The following is an 18,558-nucleotide window of genomic DNA, read 5'->3' as shown; positions in this document are numbered from 1 at the left end:
TGAGGCTGTATTTATTGTAGCTGGGTATTTTAACAAAGCAAATTAGAGAACAAGGCTACCTAAATTATATTAGCACATTGATTGCAGTACTCGCGGAGGTAATACACTCGACCACTGCTACTCTAACTTCCGCGATGCATACAAAGCCCTCCCCCGCCCTCCCTTCGGCAAATCCGACCATCTTGACATCTTGCTCCTACCGTCTTATAGGCAGAAACTCAAACAGGATTTACCAGTGACTAGAACCATTCAACGCTGGTCTGACCAATCGGAACATACCCTTCAAGATTGTTTTGATCTCGCGGACTGGGATATGTTCCGGTCAGCCTCAGAGAACAACATCAATCTATTCACTGACTCGGTGAGTCACTTTATAAGGAAGTGCATTGGAGATGTTGTACCTACTGTGACTGTTAAAACCTACCCTAGCCAAAAACCGTGGATGGCGGCATTCGTGCAAAACTGATAGCACGAACCATCGCATTTAACCATGGAAAGAGGTCTGGGAATATGGCTGAATATAAACAGTGTAGTTATTTCCTCCGCAAGGCAATCAAACAAGCAACATGCCGGTACAGGGACAAAGTGGAGTCTCAATTCAACGGCTCAGACAAGAGACGTATGTGGCAGGGTCTACAGGAAATCACGGATTACAAAAAGAAATCCAGCCACGTCAAGGACACCGACGTCACGCTTTCAGACAAACTAAACACCTCCTTTGCCCGCTTTGAGGATAATACAGTGCCACCGTCGTGGCCCACTATCAAGGACTGCCGCCCCCTCCTTCTTTGTTGCCAACGTGAGTAAAACATTTAAACATGTTAACCCTCGCAAGGCTGCTGGACCAGACGGCATCCCTAGCCGCATCCTCAGAGCATGCACAGACCAGCTGGCTGGTGTGTTTAAGGCGGACATATTCAATCAATCCCCATCCCAGTCTGCTGTCCCCACATGTTTCAAAGATGGCCACCATTGTTCCTGCACTCAATAAGGAAAAAATAAGGAAAAAATAACTGAACTAAATGGCTACCGTCCCGTAGCGCTCACTTCTGTCATCATGAAGTGCTTTGAGAGACTAGTCAAGGATCATATCACCTCCACCTTACCGGCCACCCTAGACCCACTTCAGTTTGCATACTGCCCCAACAGGTCCACAGACGATGCAATCTTTATCACACTGCACACTGCCCCATCCCATCTGGACAAGAGGAATACCTATGTCAGAATGCTGTTCATTGACTACAGCTCAGCATTCAACACCATAGTACCCTCCAAGCTCATCATCAAGCTGGAGACCCTGGGTCTCAACCCCGCCCTGTGCAATTGGGTTCTGGACTTCCTGTCGGTCCGCCCCCCAGGTGGTGAATGTAGGAAACAACACCTCCACTTCGCTGACCCTCAACACTGGGGCCCCACAATGGTGTGTTCTGAGCCCTCTCCTGTACTCCCTGTTCCCCCACGACTGCGTGGCCATGCACGCCTCCAACTCAATCATCAAGTTTGCGGACGACACTACAGTGGTAGGCTTGATTACCAACAACGACGAGACAGCCTACAGGGAGGAGGTGAGGGCACTCGGAGTGTGGTGTCAGGAAAACAACCTCTCACTCAACGTCAACAAAACAAAGGAGATGATCGTTAACTTCAGGAAACAGCAGAGGGAGCACCCCCCCTATCCACATCGAAGCGACAGCAGTGGAGAAGGTGGAAAGTTTTAAGTTCCTCGGTGTACATATCACAGACAAACTGAAGTGGAGTCACCCACTCAGCGCCTCTTCAACCTCAGGAGGCTGAAGAAATTTGGCTTGCCACCCAAAACCCTGACAAACTTTTACAGATGCACAATCGAGAGCATCCTGTTGGGCTGTATCACCGCCTGGTACGGCAACTGCTCCGCCCACAACCGTAAGGCTCTCCAGAGGGTAGTGAGGTCTGCACAACACATCACCGGGGACAAACTACCTGCCCTCCAGGACACCTACATCACCCGATGTCACAGGAAGGCCAAAAAGATAATCAAGGACAACAACCACCCGAGCGACTGCCTGTTCACCCCGCTATCATCCAGAAGGCGAGGTCAGTACAGGTGCATGAAAGCTGGGACCGAGAGACTGAAAAACAGCTTCTATCTCAAGGCCATCAGACTGTTAAACAGCAAACACTAACTCAGAGAGGCTGCTGCTACATCGAGACCCAATCACTGGACACTTTAATAAACGGATCAATAGTCACTTTAAAACTTCTTAAGGCTAGGGTGAGACGCTAGAGTCCCACCTCGACAACATCCGGTGAAATTGCAGAGTGCGAAATTCAAAAATACAAAATTCATAATAATAAACATTCATGAAAATACAAGTGTCATACATGATTCTTTAGCTTAGAATTATATTGTTAATCGAACCACTTTGTCAGATTTACAACTTTACGGCGAAAGCGTTTGATTGTCTGAGGACAGCACCCCACATACATTCAGCATAATCATATTTTCCAAAGCAGCGCGTCACAAAATCCGAAATAGCGATAAAATAAATGACTTACCTTTGAAGATCTTCATGTGTTGGCAATCCAAAGTGTCCCAGGAACACAATAAATGGTCGTTCCCAAAAACTCAGTTTTTGTTGGCGCGTTCTGTTCAGTAATCCACCGGTAAAGTTCGTCAAAACAAGTCAAACGATGTTTCTAATTAATCCTTAGGTTGTCAAATATCTATATAATCGATAATATTTCAACCGGACAATATTACAGCGTATTCAATAGAAAGGAAAAAGGCCTGAGAGCGTGCTCACAGTCATGCGCGTAAACCAGTAGTGAAAATGGACACTTGCCAAAAAGTCTTATTCTTTTTTCTTTTTTTTTTTAAACAAGCATGAAACCATGTCTAAAGACTGTTGACATCTAGTGGAAGCCATAGGAACTGCAATCTGGGAGCTATTCCTTTCATTGTTCCATAGCAAAGCATGTAAATGGACAGGGAGGTCAAAAAAAATCCCATTTCCTGAATGGATTTTCCTCTGGTTTTCACCTGCCATATCAGTTCTGTTATACGCCCAGACATTATTTTAACAGTTTTAGAAACTTGAGTGTTTTCTATCCAAATCTACCAATTATATGCATATCCTAGCTTCTGGGCCTGACTAACAGGCAGTTTACTCTGGGCACGCCTGACTCTCCGAAATTCAGGATACTGTCCCCTAGCCTTATGAAGTAACTAACTTTGGCCTTCCGGATAGCCTGAGTGCACTTATTTCTCATTTGCCTGAACGAGTCAGCCTGAGTATTCGTGTGCCGAGCAATTTGCCAAATGGAATTCTTGAGGAGGTGTAACTCTGCCAGATCACTGTCAAACCAGGGGCTGAACCTGTTTTTAATTCTCATTTTCTTTATGGGTGCATATTTGTGAACGATACCACTGAAAATATCAAAAAAGAAGGTCCAAGCATTTTCTACAGAGGGGATCAAGCTGATTCTATACCATTTTACAGAGGCCAGGTCATGAAGGAAGGCTTGTTCATTAAAGTTTTTTAGCAAGCGTCTATGACAAGTCAGGACAGGTCGTTTCACTGAGCAGCCATTACGAACACAGGCTGTAAAACAGTGATCACTAAGGTCTTTACAGAAAACACAGAAAACACAACGTCAGTCAATCTGGAAAAATGTAAAAATTTTGAAAGTCTATTCAAGTGCATTCGCAAAAAACATCAAACACTATAATGAAATTGACTCTCACGAGGACCGCCACAGGAAAGGAAAACCCAGAGTTACCTCTGCTGCAGAGGATAAGTTCATTAGAGTTAACTGTACCTCAGATTGCAGCCCAAATAAATGCTTCACAGAGTTCAAGTAAAAGACACATCTCAACATCAACTGTTCAGAGGAGACTGCGTGAATCAGGCCTTCATGGTAAAATTGCTGCAAAGAAACCACTACTAAAGGACACCAATAATAAGAAGAGAATTGCTTGGGCCAAGAAACACGAGCAGTGGAAATCTGTCCTTTGGTCTGATGACAAATTTGAGATTTTTGTTTCCAACCGCCGTGTCTTTGTGAGACGCAGAGTAGGTGAACGGATGATCTCCGCACGTGTGGTTCCCGTCGTGAAGCATAGAGGAGGTGTGATGGTGTGTGCTTTGCTTTGCTGGTGACACTGTCATGATTTATTTAGAATTCAAGGCACACTTGACCGGCATGGCTACCACAGCATTCTGCAGCAGTATGCCATCCCATCTGGTTTGCACTTTGTGGGACAGGACAAACACCCAACACACCTCCGGGCTGTGTAAGTGCTATTTGACCAAGGAGAGTGATGGAGTTTTGCATCAGATGACCTGCCCTCCACAATCACCCGACCTCAACCCAATTGAGATGTTTTGGGAAAAGGAAAAGCAGCCAACAAGTGCTCAGCATATATGGCAACTCCTTCAAGGCTGTTTGAAAAGCCTTCCAGGTGAAGCTGGTTGAGAGAATGCCAAGAGTGTGCAAAGCTGTCATCAAGGCAAAGGGTGGCTACTTTGAATAATCTGTGTGTGTTTAATAATCTTACATTTATAATATTTGTTTGGTTCCTACACTTGTTTGGTTACTACATGATTCCATATGCGTTATTTCATAGTTTTAATGTCTTCGCTATTATTCTAAATTGTTGAAAATAGTAATAAAAATTTCAATGAGTAGATGTGTCCAAACTTTTGACTGGTACTGTATATTCCAGGATACAACAAGATGAAGGAAGACAGGAACAACTATAATGATGAGCTCCTAAGGGTGAAGGATGAGAACTACAAGCTGGCCATGCGGTATGCAACGCTCAGCGAGGAGAAGAACATGGCTGTGATGAGGAGCAGGGACCTGCAGCTGGAGGTACACACACACACACACACACACACACGCACGCACACACGCACGCACACACACACACACACACACACACACACACACACACACACACACACACACACACACACACACACACACACACACACACACAAAAAATCTCTCTTTGTGAAGATTGAACAGCCTCAGTCCCTCTGTATATCAGACTAAACAAGCTGGAGGAGGAGTGTATTTAATATTATAATTATTATATTAGATTGACCAGCTGAAACACAGACTGAACAAGGTAGAGGAGGAGTGTAATTAATATTATATTATTATATTAGATTGACCAGCTGAAACACAGACTGAACAAGGTAGAGGAGGAGTGTAATTAATATTATATTATTATATTAGATTGACCAGCTGAAACACAGACTGAACAAGGTAGAGGAGGAGTGTAATTAATATTATATTATTATATTAGATTGACCAGCTGAAACACAGACTGAACAAGGTAGAGGAGGAGTGTAATTAATATTATTATTATTATATTAGATTGACCAGCTGAAACACAGACTGAACAAGGTAGAGGAGGAGTGTAATTAATATTATTATTATTATATTAGATTGACCAGCTGAAACACAGACTGAACAAGGTAGAGGAGGAGTGTAATTAATATTATATTATTATATTAGATTGACCAGCTGAAACACAGACTGAACAAGGTAGAGGAGGAGTGTAATTAATATTATATTATTATATTAGATTGACCAGCTGAAACACAGACTGAACAAGGTAGAGGAGGAGTGTATTTAATATTATAATTATTATATTAGATTGACCAGCTGAAACACAGACTGAACAAGGTAGAGGAGGAGTGTAATTAATATTATTATTATTATATTAGATTGACCAGCTGAAACACAGACTAAACAAGGTAGAGGAGGAGTGTAATTAATATTATATTATTATATTAGATTGACCAGCTGAAACACAGACTGAACAAGGTAGAGGAGGAGTGTAATTAATATTATTATTATATTAGATTGACCAGCTGAAACACAGACTAAACAAGGTAGAGGAGGAGTGTAATTAATATTATTATTATTATATTAGATTGACCAGCTGAAACACAGACTAAACAAGGTAGAGGAGGAGTGTAATTAATATTATTATTATTATATTAGATTGACCAGCTGAAACACAGACTGAACAAGGTAGAGGAGGAGTGTAATTAATATTATTATTATTATATTAGATTGACCAGCTGAAACACAGACTAAACAAGGTAGAGGAGGAGTGTAATTAATATTATATTATTATATTAGATTGACCAGCTGAAACACAGACTGAACAAGGTAGAGGAGGAGTGTAATTAATATTATATTATTATATTAGATTGACCAGCTGAAACACAGACTAAACAAGGTAGAGGAGGAGTGTAATTAATATTATTATTATTATATTAGATTGACCAGCTGAAACACAGACTAAACAAGGTAGAGGAGGAGTGTAATTAATATTATTATTATTATATTAGATTGACCAGCTGAAACACAGACTAAACAAGGTAGAGGAGGAGTGTAATTAATATTATTATTATTATATTAGATTGACCAGCTGAAACACAGACTAAACAAGGTAGAGGAGGAGTGTAATTAATATTATATTATTATATTAGATTGACCAGCTGAAACACAGACTGAACAAGGTAGAGGAGGAGTGTAATTAATATTATTATTATTATATTAGATTGACCAGCTGAAACACAGACTAAACAAGGTAGAGGAGGAGTGTAATTAATATTATTATTATTATATTAGATTGATCAGCTGAAACACAGACTGAACAAGGTAGAGGAGGAGTGTAATTAATATTATATTATTATATTAGATTGACCAGCTGAAACACAGACTAAACAAGGTAGAGGAGGAGTGTAATTAATATTATTATTATATTAGATTGACCAGCTGAAACACAGACTAAACAAGGTAGAGGAGGAGTGTAATTAATATTATTATTATTATATTAGATTGACCAGCTGAAACACAGACTAAACAAGGTAGAGGAGGAGTGTAATTAATATTATAATTATTATATTAGATTGACCAGCTGAAACACAGACTGAACAAGGTAGAGGAGGAGTGTAATTAATATTATTATTATTATATTAGATTGACCAGCTGAAACACAGACTGAACAAGGTAGAGGAGGAGTGTAATTAATATTATATTATTATATTAGATTGACCAGCTGAAACACAGACTAAACAAGGTAGAGGAGGAGTGTAATTAATATTATATTATTATATTAGATTGACCAGCTGAAACACAGACTAAACAAGGTAGAGGAGGAGTGTAATTAATATTATTATTATTATATTAGATTGACCAGCTGAAACACAGACTAAACAAGGTAGAGGAGGAGTGTAATTCATATTATTATTATTATATTAGATTGACCAGCTGAAACACAGACTAAACAAGGTAGAGGAGGAGTGTAATTCATATTATTATTATTATATTAGATTGACCAGCTGAAACACAGACTAAACAAGCTGGAGGAGGAGTGTAATTAATATTATATTATTATATTAGATTGACCAGCTGAAACACAGACTAAACAAGGTAGAGGAGGAGTGTAATTCATATTATTATTATTATATTAGATTGACCAGCTGAAACACAGACTAAACAAGGTAGAGGAGGAGTGTAATTAATATTATATTATTATATTAGATTGACCAGCTGAAACACAGACTAAACAAGGTAGAGGAGGAGTGTAATTAATATTATTATTATTATATTAGATTGACCAGCTGAAATACAGACTGAACAAGGTAGAGGAGGAGTGTAATTAATATTATATTATTATATTAGATTGACCAGCTGAAACACAGACTAAACAAGGTAGAGGAGGAGTGTAATTAATATTATTATTATTATATTAGATTGACCAGCTGAAACACAGACTAATCAAGGTAGAGGAGGAGTGTAATTAATATTATTATTATTATATTAGATTGACCAGCTGAAACACAGACTGAACAAGGTAGAGGAGGAGTGTAATTAATATTATATTATTATATTAGATTGACCAGCTGAAACACAGACTAAACAAGGTAGAGGAGGAGTGTAATTAATATTATTATTATTATATTAGATTGACCAGCTGAAACACAGACTGAACAAGGTAGAGGAGGAGTGTAATTAATATTATTATTATTATATTAGATTGACCAGCTGAAACACAGACTGAACAAGGTAGAGGAGGAGTGTAATTAATATTATTATTATTATATTAGATTGACCAGCTGAAACACAGACTAAACAAGGTAGAGGAGGAGTGTAATTAATATTATATTATTATATTAGATTGACCAGCTGAAACACAGACTAAACAAGGTAGAGGAGGAGTGTAATTAATATTATTATTATTATATTAGATTGACCAGCTGAAACACAGACTGAACAAGGTAGAGGAGGAGTGTAATTAATATTATTATTATTATATTAGATTGACCAGCTGAAACACAGACTGAACAAGGTAGAGGAGGAGTGTAATTAATATTATTATTATTATATTAGATTGACCAGCTGAAACACAGACTAAACAAGGTAGAGGAGGAGTGTAATTAATATTATATTATTATATTAGATTGACCAGCTGAAACACAGACTAAACAAGGTAGAGGAGGAGTGTAATTAATATTATATTATTATATTAGATTGACCAGCTGAAACATAGACTAAACAAGGTAGAGGAGGAGTGTAATTAATATTATAATTATTATATTAGATTGACCAGCTGAAACACAGACTAAACAAGGTAGAGGAGGAGTGTAATTCATATTATTATTATTATATTAGATTGACCAGCTGAAACACAGACTGAACAAGGTAGAGGAGGAGTGTAATTAATATTATTATTATATTAGATTGACCAGCTGAAACACAGACTAAACAAGGTAGAGGAGGAGTGTAATTAATATTATTATTATTATATTAGATTGACCAGCTGAAACATAGACTGAACAAGGTAGAGGAGGAGTGTAATTAATATTATTATTATTATATTAGATTGACCAGCTGAAACACAGACTAAACAAGGTAGAGGAGGAGTGTAATTAATATTATAATTATATTAGATTGACCAGCTGAAACACAGACTGAACAAGGTAGAGGAGGAGTGTAATTAATATTATTATTATTATATTATATTGACCAGCTGAAACACAGACTAAACAAGGTAGAGGAGGAGTGTAATTAATATCATAATTATATTAGATTGACCAGCTGAAACACAGACTGAACAAGGTAGAGGAGGAGTGTAATTAATATTATTATTATTATATTAGATTGACCAGCTGAAACACAGACTAAACAAGGTAGAGGAGGAGTGTAATTAATATTATTATTATTATATTAGATTGACCAGCTGAAACACAGACTAAACAAGGTAGAGGAGGAGTGTAATTAATATTATTATTATTATATTAGATTGACCAGCTGAAACACAGACTGAACAAGGTAGAGGAGGAGTGTAATTAATATTATTATTATATTAGATTGACCAGCTGAAACACAGACTAAACAAGGTAGAGGAGGAGTGTAATTAATATTATTATTATTATATTAGATTGACCAGCTGAAACACAGACTGAACAAGGTAGAGGAGGAGTGTAATTAATATTATATTATTATATTAGATTGACCAGCTGAAACACAGACTGAACAAGGTAGAGGAGGAGTGTAATTAATATTATATTATTATATTAGATTGACCAGCTGAAACACAGACTAAACAAGGTAGAGGAGGAGTGTAATTAATATTATATTATTATATTAGATTGACCAGCTGAAACACAGACTGAACAAGGTAGAGGAGGAGTGTAATTAATATTATATTATTATATTAGATTGACCAGCTGAAACACAGACTGAACAAGGTAGAGGAGGAGTGTAATTAATAATATATTATTATATTAGATTGACCAGCTGAAACATAGACTAAACAAGGTAGAGGAGGAGTGTAATTAATATTATTATTATTATATTAGATTGACCAGCTGAAACACAGACTGAACAAGGTAGAGGAGGAGTGTAATTAATATTATTATTATTATATTAGATTGACCAGCTGAAACACAGACTAAACAAGGTAGAGGAGGAGTGTAATTAATATTATATTATTATATTAGATTGACCAGCTGAAACACAGACTAAACAAGGTAGAGGAGGAGTGTAATTAATATTATATTATTATATTAGATTGACCAGCTGAAACACAGACTGAACAAGGTAGAGGAGGAGTGTAATTAATATTATTATTATTATATTAGATTGACCAGCTGAAACACAGACTGAACAAGGTAGAGGAGGAGTGTAATTAATATTATATTATTATATTAGATTGACCAGCTGAAACACAGACTGAACAAGGTAGAGGAGGAGTGTAATTAATATTATTATTATTATATTAGATTGACCAGCTGAAACACAGACTGAACAAGGTAGAGGAGGAGTGTAATTAATATTATTATTATATTAGATTGACCAGCTGAAACACAGACTAAACAAGGTAGAGGAGGAGTGTAATTAATATTATATTATTATATTAGATTGACCAGCTGAAACACAGACTAAACAAGGTAGAGGAGGAGTGTAATTAATATTATTATTATTATATTAGATTGACCAGCTGAAACACAGACTAAACAAGGTAGAGGAGGAGTGTAATTAATATTATTATTATTATATTAGATTGACCAGCTGAAACACAGACTAAACAAGGTAGAGGAGGAGTGTAATTAATATTATTATTATGATATTAGATTGACCAGCTGAAACACAGACTAAACAAGGTAGAGGAGGAGTGTAATTAATATTATTATTATTATATTAGATTGACCAGCTGAAACACAGACTGAACAAGGTAGAGGAGGAGTGTAATTAATATTATTATTATATTAGATTGACCAGCTGAAACACAGACTAAACAAGGTAGAGGAGGAGTGTAATTAATATTATTATTATTATATTAGATTGACCAGCTGAAACACAGACTGAACAAGGTAGAGGAGGAGTGTAATTAATATTATTATTATTATATTAGATTGACCAGCTGAAACACAGACTAAACAAGGTAGAGGAGGAGTGTAATTAATATTATATTATTATATTAGATTGACCAGCTGAAACACAGACTAAACAAGGTAGAGGAGGAGTGTAATTAATATTATATTATTATATTAGATTGACCAGCTGAAACACAGACTGAACAAGGTAGAGGAGGAGTGTAATTAATATTATTATTATTATATTAGATTGACCAGCTGAAACACAGACTAAACAAGGTAGAGGAGGAGTGTAATTAATATTATATTATTATATTAGATTGACCAGCTGAAACACAGACTGAACAAGGTAGAGGAGGAGTGTAATTAATATTATTATTATTATATTAGATTGACCAGCTGAAACACAGACTGAACAAGGTAGAGGAGGAGTGTAATTAATATTATATTATTAGATTAGATTGACCAGCTGAAACACAGACTGAACAAGGTAGAGGAGGAGTGTAATTAATATTATTATTATTATATTAGATTGACCAGCTGAAACACAGACTGAACAAGGTAGAGGAGGAGTGTAATTAATATCATATTATTATATTAGATTGACCAGCTGAAACACAGACTGAACAAGGTAGAGGAGGAGTGTAATTAATATTATTATTATTATATTAGATTGACCAGCTGAAACACAGACTGAACAAGGTAGAGGAGGAGTGTAATTAATATTATTATTATTATATTAGATTGACCAGCTGAAACACAGACTGAACAAGGTAGAGGAGGAGTGTAATTAATATTATTATTATTATATTAGATTGACCAGCTGAAACACAGACTGAACAAGGTAGAGGAGGAGTGTAATTAATATTATATTATTATATTAGATTGACCAGCTGAAACACAGACTAAACAAGGTAGAGGAGGAGTGTAATTAATATTATTATTATTATATTAGATTGACCAGCTGAAACACAGACTGAACAAGGTAGAGGAGGAGTGTAATTAATATTATTATTATTATATTAGATTGACCAGCTGAAACACAGACTGAACAAGGTAGAGGAGGAGTGTAATTAATATTATATTATTATATTAGATTGACCAGCTGAAACACAGACTAAACAAGGTAGAGGAGGAGTGTAATTAATATTATTATTATATTAGATTGACCAGCTGAAACACAGACTGAACAAGGTAGAGGAGGAGTGTAATTAATATTATTATTATTATATTAGATTGACCAGCTGAAACACAGACTAAACAAGGTAGAGGAGGAGTGTAATTAATATTATTATTATTATATTAGATTGACCAGCTGAAACACAGACTAAACAAGGTAGAGGAGGAGTGTAATTAATATTATTATTATTATATTAGATTGACCAGCTGAAACACAGACTAAACAAGGTAGAGGAGGAGTGTAATTAATATTATTATTATTATATTAGATTGACCAGCTGAAACACAGACTGAACAAGGTAGAGGAGGAGTGTAATTAATATTATATTATTATATTAGATTGACCAGCTGAAACACAGACTGAACAAGGTGGAGGAGGAGTGTAATTAATATTATAATTATTATATTAGATTGACCAGCTGAAGCACAGACTCAACAAGGTGGAGGAGGAGTGTAATTAATATTATTATTATTATATTAGATTGACCAGCTGAAACACAGACTGAACAAGGTAGAGGAGGAGTGTAATTAATATTATATTATTATATTAGATTGACCAGCTGAAACACAGACTAAACAAGGTAGAGGAGGAGTGTAATTAATATTATTATTATTATATTAGATTGACCAGCTGAAACACAGACTGAACAAGGTAGAGGAGGAGTGTAATTAATATTATATTATTATATTAGATTGACCAGCTGAAACACAGACTGAACAAGGTAGAGGAGGAGTGTAATTAATATTATTATTATTATATTAGATTGACCAGCTGAAACACAGACTAAACAAGGTAGAGGAGGAGTGTAATTAATATTATTATTATTATATTAGATTGACCAGCTGAAACACAGACTGAACAAGGTAGAGGAGGAGTGTAATTAATATTATATTATTATATTAGATTGACCAGCTGAAACACAGACTAAACAAGGTAGAGGAGGAGTGTAATTAATATTATTATTATTATATTAGATTGACCAGCTGAAACACAGACTGAACAAGGTAGAGGATGAGTGTAATTAATATTATTATTATTATATTAGATTGACCAGCTGAAACACAGACTAAACAAGGTAGAGGAGGAGTGTAATTAATATTATTATTATTATATTAGATTGACCAGCTGAAACATAGACTAAACAAGGTAGAGGAGGAGTGTAATTAATATTATTATTATATTAGATTGACCAGCTGAAACACAGACTGAACAAGGTAGAGGAGGAGTGTAATTAATATTATTATTATTATATTAGATTGACCAGCTGAAACATAGACTAAACAAGGTAGAGGAGGAGTGTAATTAATATTATAATTATTATATTAGATTGACCAGCTGAAACACAGACTAAACAAGGTAGAGGAGGAGTGTAATTAATATTATAATTATTATATTAGATTGACCAGCTGAAACACAGACTAAACAAGGTAGAGGAGGAGTGTAATTAATATTATTATTATATTAGATTGACCAGCTGAAACACAGACTGAACAAGGTAGAGGAGGAGTGTAATTAATATTATTATTATTATTATATTAGATTGACCAGCTGAAACACAGACTAAACAAGGTAGAGGAGGAGTGTAATTAATATTATTATTATATTAGATTGACCAGCTGAAACACAGACTGAACAAGGTAGAGGAGGAGTGTAATTAATATTATTATTATATTAGATTGACCAGCTGAAACACAGACTCAACAAGGTAGAGGAGGAGTGTAATTAATATTATTATTATATTAGATTGACCAGCTGAAACACAGACTAAACAAGGTAGAGGAGGAGTGTAATTAATATTATATTATTATATTAGATTGACCAGCTGAAACACAGACTAAACAAGGTAGAGGAGGAGTGTAATTAATATTATATTATTATATTAGATTGACCAGCTGAAACACAGACTGAACAAGGTAGAGGAGGAGTGTAATTAATATTATATTATTATATTAGATTGACCAGCTGAAACACAGACTGAACAAGGTAGAGGAGGAGTGTAATTAATATTATATTATTATATTAGATTGACCAGCTGAAACACAGACTGAACAAGGTAGAGGAGGAGTGTAATTAATATTATTATTATTATATTAGATTGACCAGCTGAAACACAGACTGAACAAGGTAGAGGAGGAGTGTAATTAATATTATTATTATATTAGATTGACCAGCTGAAACACAGACTAAACAAGGTAGAGGAGGAGTGTAATTAATATTATTATTATTATATTAGATTGACCAGCTGAAACACAGACTAAACAAGGTAGAGGAGGAGTGTAATTAATATTATTATTATTATATTAGATTGACCAGCTGAAACACAGACTAAACAAGGTAGAGGAGGAGTGTAATTAATATTATTATTATTATATTAGATTGACCAGCTGAAACACAGACTAAACAAGGTAGAGGAGGAGTGTAATTAATATTATTATTATTATATTAGATTGACCAGCTGAAACACAGACTGAACAAGGTAGAGGAGGAGTGTAATTAATATTATTATTATTATATTAGATTGACCAGCTGAAACACAGACTAAACAAGGTAGAGGAGGAGTGTAATTAATATTATTATTATATTAGATTGACCAGCTGAAACATAGACTAAACAAGGTAGAGGAGGAGTGTAATTAATATTATAATTATTATATTAGATTGACCAGCTGAAACACAGACTAAACAAGGTAGAGGAGGAGTGTAATTAATATTATAATTATTATATTAGATTGACCAGCTGAAACACAGACTGAACAAGGTAGAGGAGGAGTGTAATTAATATTATTATTATATTAGATTGACCAGCTGAAACACAGACTAAACAAGGTAGAGGAGGAGTGTAATTAATATTATTATTATTATATTAGATTGACCAGCTGAAACATAGACTGAACAAGGTAGAGGAGGAGTGTAATTAATATTATTATTATTATATTAGATTGACCAGCTGAAACACAGACTAAACAAGGTAGAGGAGGAGTGTAATTAATATTAAAATTATATTAGATTGACCAGCTGAAACACAGACTGAACAAGGTAGAGGAGGAGTGTAATTAATATTATTATTATTATATTAGATTGACCAGCTGAAACACAGACTAAACAAGGTAGAGGAGGAGTGTAATTAATATTATAATTATATTAGATTGACCAGCTGAAACACAGACTGAACAAGGTAGAGGAGGAGTGTAATTAATATTATTATTATTATATTAGATTGACCAGCTGAAACACAGACTAAACAAGGTAGAGGAGGAGTGTAATTAATATTATTATTATTATATTAGATTGACCAGCTGAAACACAGACTGAACAAGGTAGAGGAGGAGTGTAATTAATATTATTATTATATTAGATTGACCAGCTGAAACACAGACTAAACAAGGTAGAGGAGGAGTGTAATTAATATTATTATTATTATATTAGATTGACCAGCTGAAACACAGACTGAACAAGGTAGAGGAGGAGTGTAATTAATATTATATTATTATATTAGATTGACCAGCTGAAACACAGACTGAACAAGGTAGAGGAGGAGTGTAATTAATATTATATTATTATATTAGATTGACCAGCTGAAACACAGACTAAACAAGGTAGAGGAGGAGTGTAATTAATATTATATTATTATATTAGATTGACCAGCTGAAACACAGACTGAACAAGGTAGAGGAGGAGTGTAATTAATATTATATTATTATATTAGATTGACCAGCTGAAACACAGACTGAACAAGGTAGAGGAGGAGTGTAATTAATATTATATTATTATATTAGATTGACCAGCTGAAACATAGACTAAACAAGGTAGAGGAGGAGTGTAATTAATATTATTATTATTATATTAGATTGACCAGCTGAAACACAGACTGAACAAGGTAGAGGAGGAGTGTAATTAATATTATTATTATTATATTAGATTGACCAGCTGAAACACAGACTAAACAAGGTAGAGGAGGAGTGTAATTAATATTATATTATTATATTAGATTGACCAGCTGAAACACAGACTAAACAAGGTAGAGGAGGAGTGTAATTAATATTATATTATTATATTAGATTGACCAGCTGAAACACAGACTGAACAAGGTAGAGGAGGAGTGTAATTAATATTATATTATTATATTAGATTGACCAGCTGAAACACAGACTGAACAAGGTAGAGGAGGAGTGTAATTAATATTATAATTATTATATTAGATTGACCAGCTGAAACACAGACTGAACAAGGTAGAGGAGGAGTGTAATTAATATTATTATTATTATATTAGATTGACCAGCTGAAACACAGACTAAACAAGGTAGAGGAGGAGTGTAATTAATATTATATTATTATATTAGATTGACCAGCTGAAACACAGACTGAACAAGGTAGAGGAGGAGTGTAATTAATATTATTATTATTATATTAGATTGACCAGCTGAAACACAGACTGAACAAGGTAGAGGAGGAGTGTAATTAATATTATATTATTAGATTAGATTGACCAGCTGAAACACAGACTGAACAAGGTAGAGGAGGAGTGTAATTAATATTATTATTATTATATTAGATTGACCAGCTGAAACACAGACTGAACAAGGTAGAGGAGGAGTGTAATTAATATTATATTATTATATTAGATTGACCAGCTGAAACACAGACTAAACAAGGTAGAGGAGGAGTGTAATTAATATTATTATTATTATATTAGATTGACCAGCTGAAACACAGACTGAACAAGGTAGAGGAGGAGTGTAATTAATATTATTATTATTATATTAGATTGACCAGCTGAAACACAGACTAAACAAGGTAGAGGAGGAGTGTAATTAATATTATTATTATATTAGATTGACCAGCTGAAACACAGACTGAACAAGGTAGAGGAGGAGTGTAATTAATATTATTATTATTATATTAGATTGACCAGCTGAAACACAGACTAAACAAGGTAGAGGAGGAGTGTAATTAATATTATTATTATTATATTAGATTGACCAGCTGAAACACAGACTAAACAAGGTAGAGGAGGAGTGTAATTAATATTATTATTATTATATTAGATTGACCAGCTGAAACACAGACTGAACAAGGTAGAGGAGGAGTGTAATTAATATTATATTATTATATTAGATTGACCAGCTGAAACACAGACTGAACAAGGTAGAGGAGGAGTGTAATTAATATTATATTATTATATTAGATTGACCAGCTGAAACACAGACTAAACAAGGTAGAGGAGGAGTGTAATTAATATTATTATTATATTAGATTGACCAGCTGAAACACAGACTGAACAAGGTAGAGGAGGAGTGTAATTAATATTATTATTATTATATTAGATTGACCAGCTGAAACACAGACTAAACAAGGTAGAGGAGGAGTGTAATTAATATTATTATTATATTAGATTGACCAGCTGAAACACAGACTGAACAAGGTAGAGGAGGAGTGTAATTAATATTATTATTATTATATTAGATTGACCAGCTGAAACACAGACTAAACAAGGTAGAGGAGGAGTGTAATTAATATTATATTATTATATTAGATTGACCAGCTGAAACACAGACTAAACAAGGTAGAGGAGGAGTGTAATTAATATTATATTATTATATTAGATTGACCAGCTGAAGCACAGACTCAACAAGGTGGAGGAGGAGTGTAATTAATATTATTATTATTATATTAGATTGACCAGCTGAAACACAGACTGAACAAGGTAGAGGAGGAGTGTAATTAATATTATAATTATTATATTAGATTGACCAGCTGAAACACAGACTGAACAAGGTAGAGGAGGAGTGTAATTAATATTATTATTATTATATTAGATTGACCAGCTGAAACACAGACTAAACAAGGTAGAGGAGGAGTGTAATTAATATTATATTATTATATTAGATTGACCAGCTGAAACACAGACTGAACAAGGTGGAGGAGGAGTGTAATTAATATTATAATTATTATATTAGATTGACCAGCTGAAGCACAGACTCAACAAGGTGGAGGAGGAGTGTAATTAATATTATTATTATTATATTAGATTGACCAGCTGAAACACAGACTGAACAAGGTAGAGGAGGAGTGTAATTAATATTATATTATTATATTAGATTGACCAGCTGAAACACAGACTAAACAAGGTAGAGGAGGAGTGTAATTAATATTATTATTATTATATTAGATTGACCAGCTGAAACACAGACTGAACAAGGTAGAGGAGGAGTGTAATTAATATTATATTATTATATTAGATTGACCAGCTGAAACACAGACTGAACAAGGTAGAGGAGGAGTGTAATTAATATTATTATTATTATATTAGATTGACCAGCTGAAACACAGACTAAACAAGGTAGAGGAGGAGTGTAATTAATATTATTATTATTATATTAGATTGACCAGCTGAAACACAGACTGAACAAGGTAGAGGAGGAGTGTAATTAATATTATATTATTATATTAGATTGACCAGCTGAAACACAGACTAAACAAGGTAGAGGAG

At 34.6% G+C, this 18,558-nt stretch overlaps 1 protein-coding gene across 3 annotated transcripts in view; it reads left to right on the top strand.

Moving 5' to 3' along the window:
• card11 (caspase recruitment domain family, member 11) overlaps positions 1–18,558 on the top strand; it is a 259,869-nt gene that overhangs the window by 43,057 nt on the left and 198,254 nt on the right. For all 3 annotated transcript variants that reach the window (XM_071390369.1, XM_071390373.1, XM_071390381.1), the window contains one exon: positions 4,709–4,857. In XM_071390369.1, the coding sequence (XP_071246470.1) occupies positions 4,709–4,857 (149 nt within the window). The remainder of the gene's footprint in view (positions 1–4,708; positions 4,858–18,558) is intronic.

Source organism: Salvelinus alpinus, chromosome 1 (assembly GCF_045679555.1).
Source record: "Salvelinus alpinus chromosome 1, SLU_Salpinus.1, whole genome shotgun sequence".
Lineage (NCBI taxonomy): Eukaryota > Metazoa > Chordata > Actinopteri > Salmoniformes > Salmonidae > Salvelinus > Salvelinus alpinus.
The sequence above is the reverse complement of the archived record's forward strand: the minus strand, read 5'-3'. Positions and strand labels throughout refer to the sequence as shown.